The following is a 2,120-nucleotide window of genomic DNA, read 5'->3' on the forward strand; positions in this document are numbered from 1 at the left end:
CATTCTTGGCACTGGGAAATGGCATAAAGGTGTGTGGGGGATGGGGAATTAATATGTTCAAGCCAGGTAATGACAGGGAAAGAGACTGGTGATGTGGGAAGGGGCTAAGAAGATTTGACTTCAACCTACCAGCAATAAGGGAACCACTGACGGCTTAGGTAAAGTGGTTCAACTGACCACTAACAGAAACACTGTACTGACTGGAAAGGTCAAGCTGAAGGCAACTAGTTAGAAAGCTACCACAAGTTTAGGCAAGACTCACTGGATAAGGAGGTTAGAAAGAAGAGGCTACATTAGAGCTATGTTTCGGTGGTAAAATTGCCACAAATCACTGGCTGGATATAGGGTACTGAAGGCAGATTTAAAAGTAAACATAAAGCAAACTCCAGTAAAAAAATGTCTTTATCAGTCACTAAAAGGTGATGGAGAACATAGTTCAGTACATAAGCTTTTCAACTTTCCATTATGCCTTGTTGTAGCTAAACTGAGCTGGCCTTTTACCTTGTTGGACTTGAGCATGGCCAGCTGTGGTGATCCTGGGGGAGTGCGGTAGAGCAGCTCAGAGGTGAAGGCTGCATTTGCAATCTGCATGCACTCTTCCAAGGTCTTCAGAAAAGTATTGCAGGTTGATTTCAACAGAGTTCCCACATCAATTCCCTCCTACGAAACAACCAGAGTGGAAGACTCCTTTACCTTGCCAAAAAAGAAAAAGCCCAATTGTGGAATGTCCTTAGAGGTTTTTATCCACAAAATAATAATAATGTACCTACCTATTTTGCTGGACAAATACGTACAAAAGCTATGAAAGAAAAGTCCAATTTATGTATTAATCAGTGTAACCATTAGTGCTAACGCTATTAACCAGTAGACTCCCTTAGTCGTGACAACCAAAAATGTCTCCAGACATTTGTCAAATGTCTCCCAGGGGGCGCAATTGCTTTGGGTTGAAAACGCTGCTCTAGACTATAACCTCCCCAAGAGCAGGACTGAAAGTTTTTTGTTACCCCTCCCCTTTCCTTCCATAACCCCCCAGCACAGTGTCTTATACATTGCTATAGATTGAATTGTGTCCCCCAAGTTTTATATATTAGAGGCTTGATCCCCACTGTGACTGTTAAGAGGGTGAGAAATCCTATTATTGTAATTGAAAGGTGGGGCCTTGAAAAGGTGGTTGGATTCTGAGGACCATGCCTAATGAATGGATTAATAATGGTGGTCACGGGTGTGGTTCTGAGGGATTTAAAAGGAGAGCATGTGAGTCTCTCTGTGCTCTGCCATTTCAAAATGTGATACCCCAAATCACTGTCGTCACCACCAGGACAGAGCCCTCACCAGATGTGTTCCCTGGACTTTGGACTTTCCAGCCTCCAAAACTGTAAGTAATAAGTTTTGTTTTCTTATAAATCACTGAGCTGCAGGCACTGTATTATAACCAACAGAAATGGACTAATACATATATAAAGGCAGCTATTGAATGAATAAGAGAGTCCAAAAGGAAGTGAGTGAAAGTGAGTTAAATCATCTTTATTAGAAAAATTTAAAGCACATATACTACCAGTAGCATAATGTTCTTCTATTACCTAAGAAAATAAATTAAAACCATTAATTACAATCTGCAGATTCTTCATGCTGTAGGCATTATGTGTCCACTTATAATTTCTTTGAGAGCAGAACAGAGACCCTCTCTGGTTAATGTGAGCTGTTCCATATGTAGCTTAACACCAGAGAGATCCTTTAAATGTATGTTTTAGGATGAGTGAATGACAATGTTATTAATAAATGTTAAAAATCACAATCCTTGCTGATGATGGAGAGAAATAAGCCGTGTCTCCATCTTTGAAAGCATTAGTCTATTCCAAAGCACAACAATTACTGTGAAATAAAATCCTGTTAGTTTCATCAAAGGTGATAGATACACATAATTGACAGACACTATGTTGGCATCTTCACGACCAGATCTATAAAAATGGCTCTGCAAGACAGGTAAGAGTGTATTTTAAAAAGCGATGCAAACTGGGAAGAAACATAGGAGTATTTTAGTATGTCAGTACTAAAGTTAAAGGTCCCAAATGTTAACAATTAATTTAATCCCCGTTTCATTCCAGGAAGGAAAATCATAC

General features: G+C 39.6%; 1 protein-coding gene across 1 annotated transcript in view; it reads right to left on the bottom strand.

Annotated features, from left to right (window-relative positions):
• LOC103605722 (putative protein PLEKHA9) overlaps window positions 1–2,120 on the bottom strand; it is a gene marked incomplete at its 3' end in the record, with an annotated part of 14,104 nt that overhangs the window by 10,934 nt on the left and 1,050 nt on the right. The window contains exon 2 of the mRNA XM_008590350.1: window positions 502–660. Coding sequence (XP_008588572.1) covers window positions 502–660 — 159 coding nt within the window. The remainder of the gene's footprint in view (window positions 1–501; window positions 661–2,120) is intronic.

Source organism: Galeopterus variegatus, unplaced genomic scaffold (genome assembly GCF_000696425.1).
Source record: "Galeopterus variegatus unplaced genomic scaffold, G_variegatus-3.0.2 Scaffold6016, whole genome shotgun sequence".
In the NCBI taxonomy this organism is placed as follows: Eukaryota; Metazoa; Chordata; class Mammalia; order Dermoptera; family Cynocephalidae; genus Galeopterus; species Galeopterus variegatus.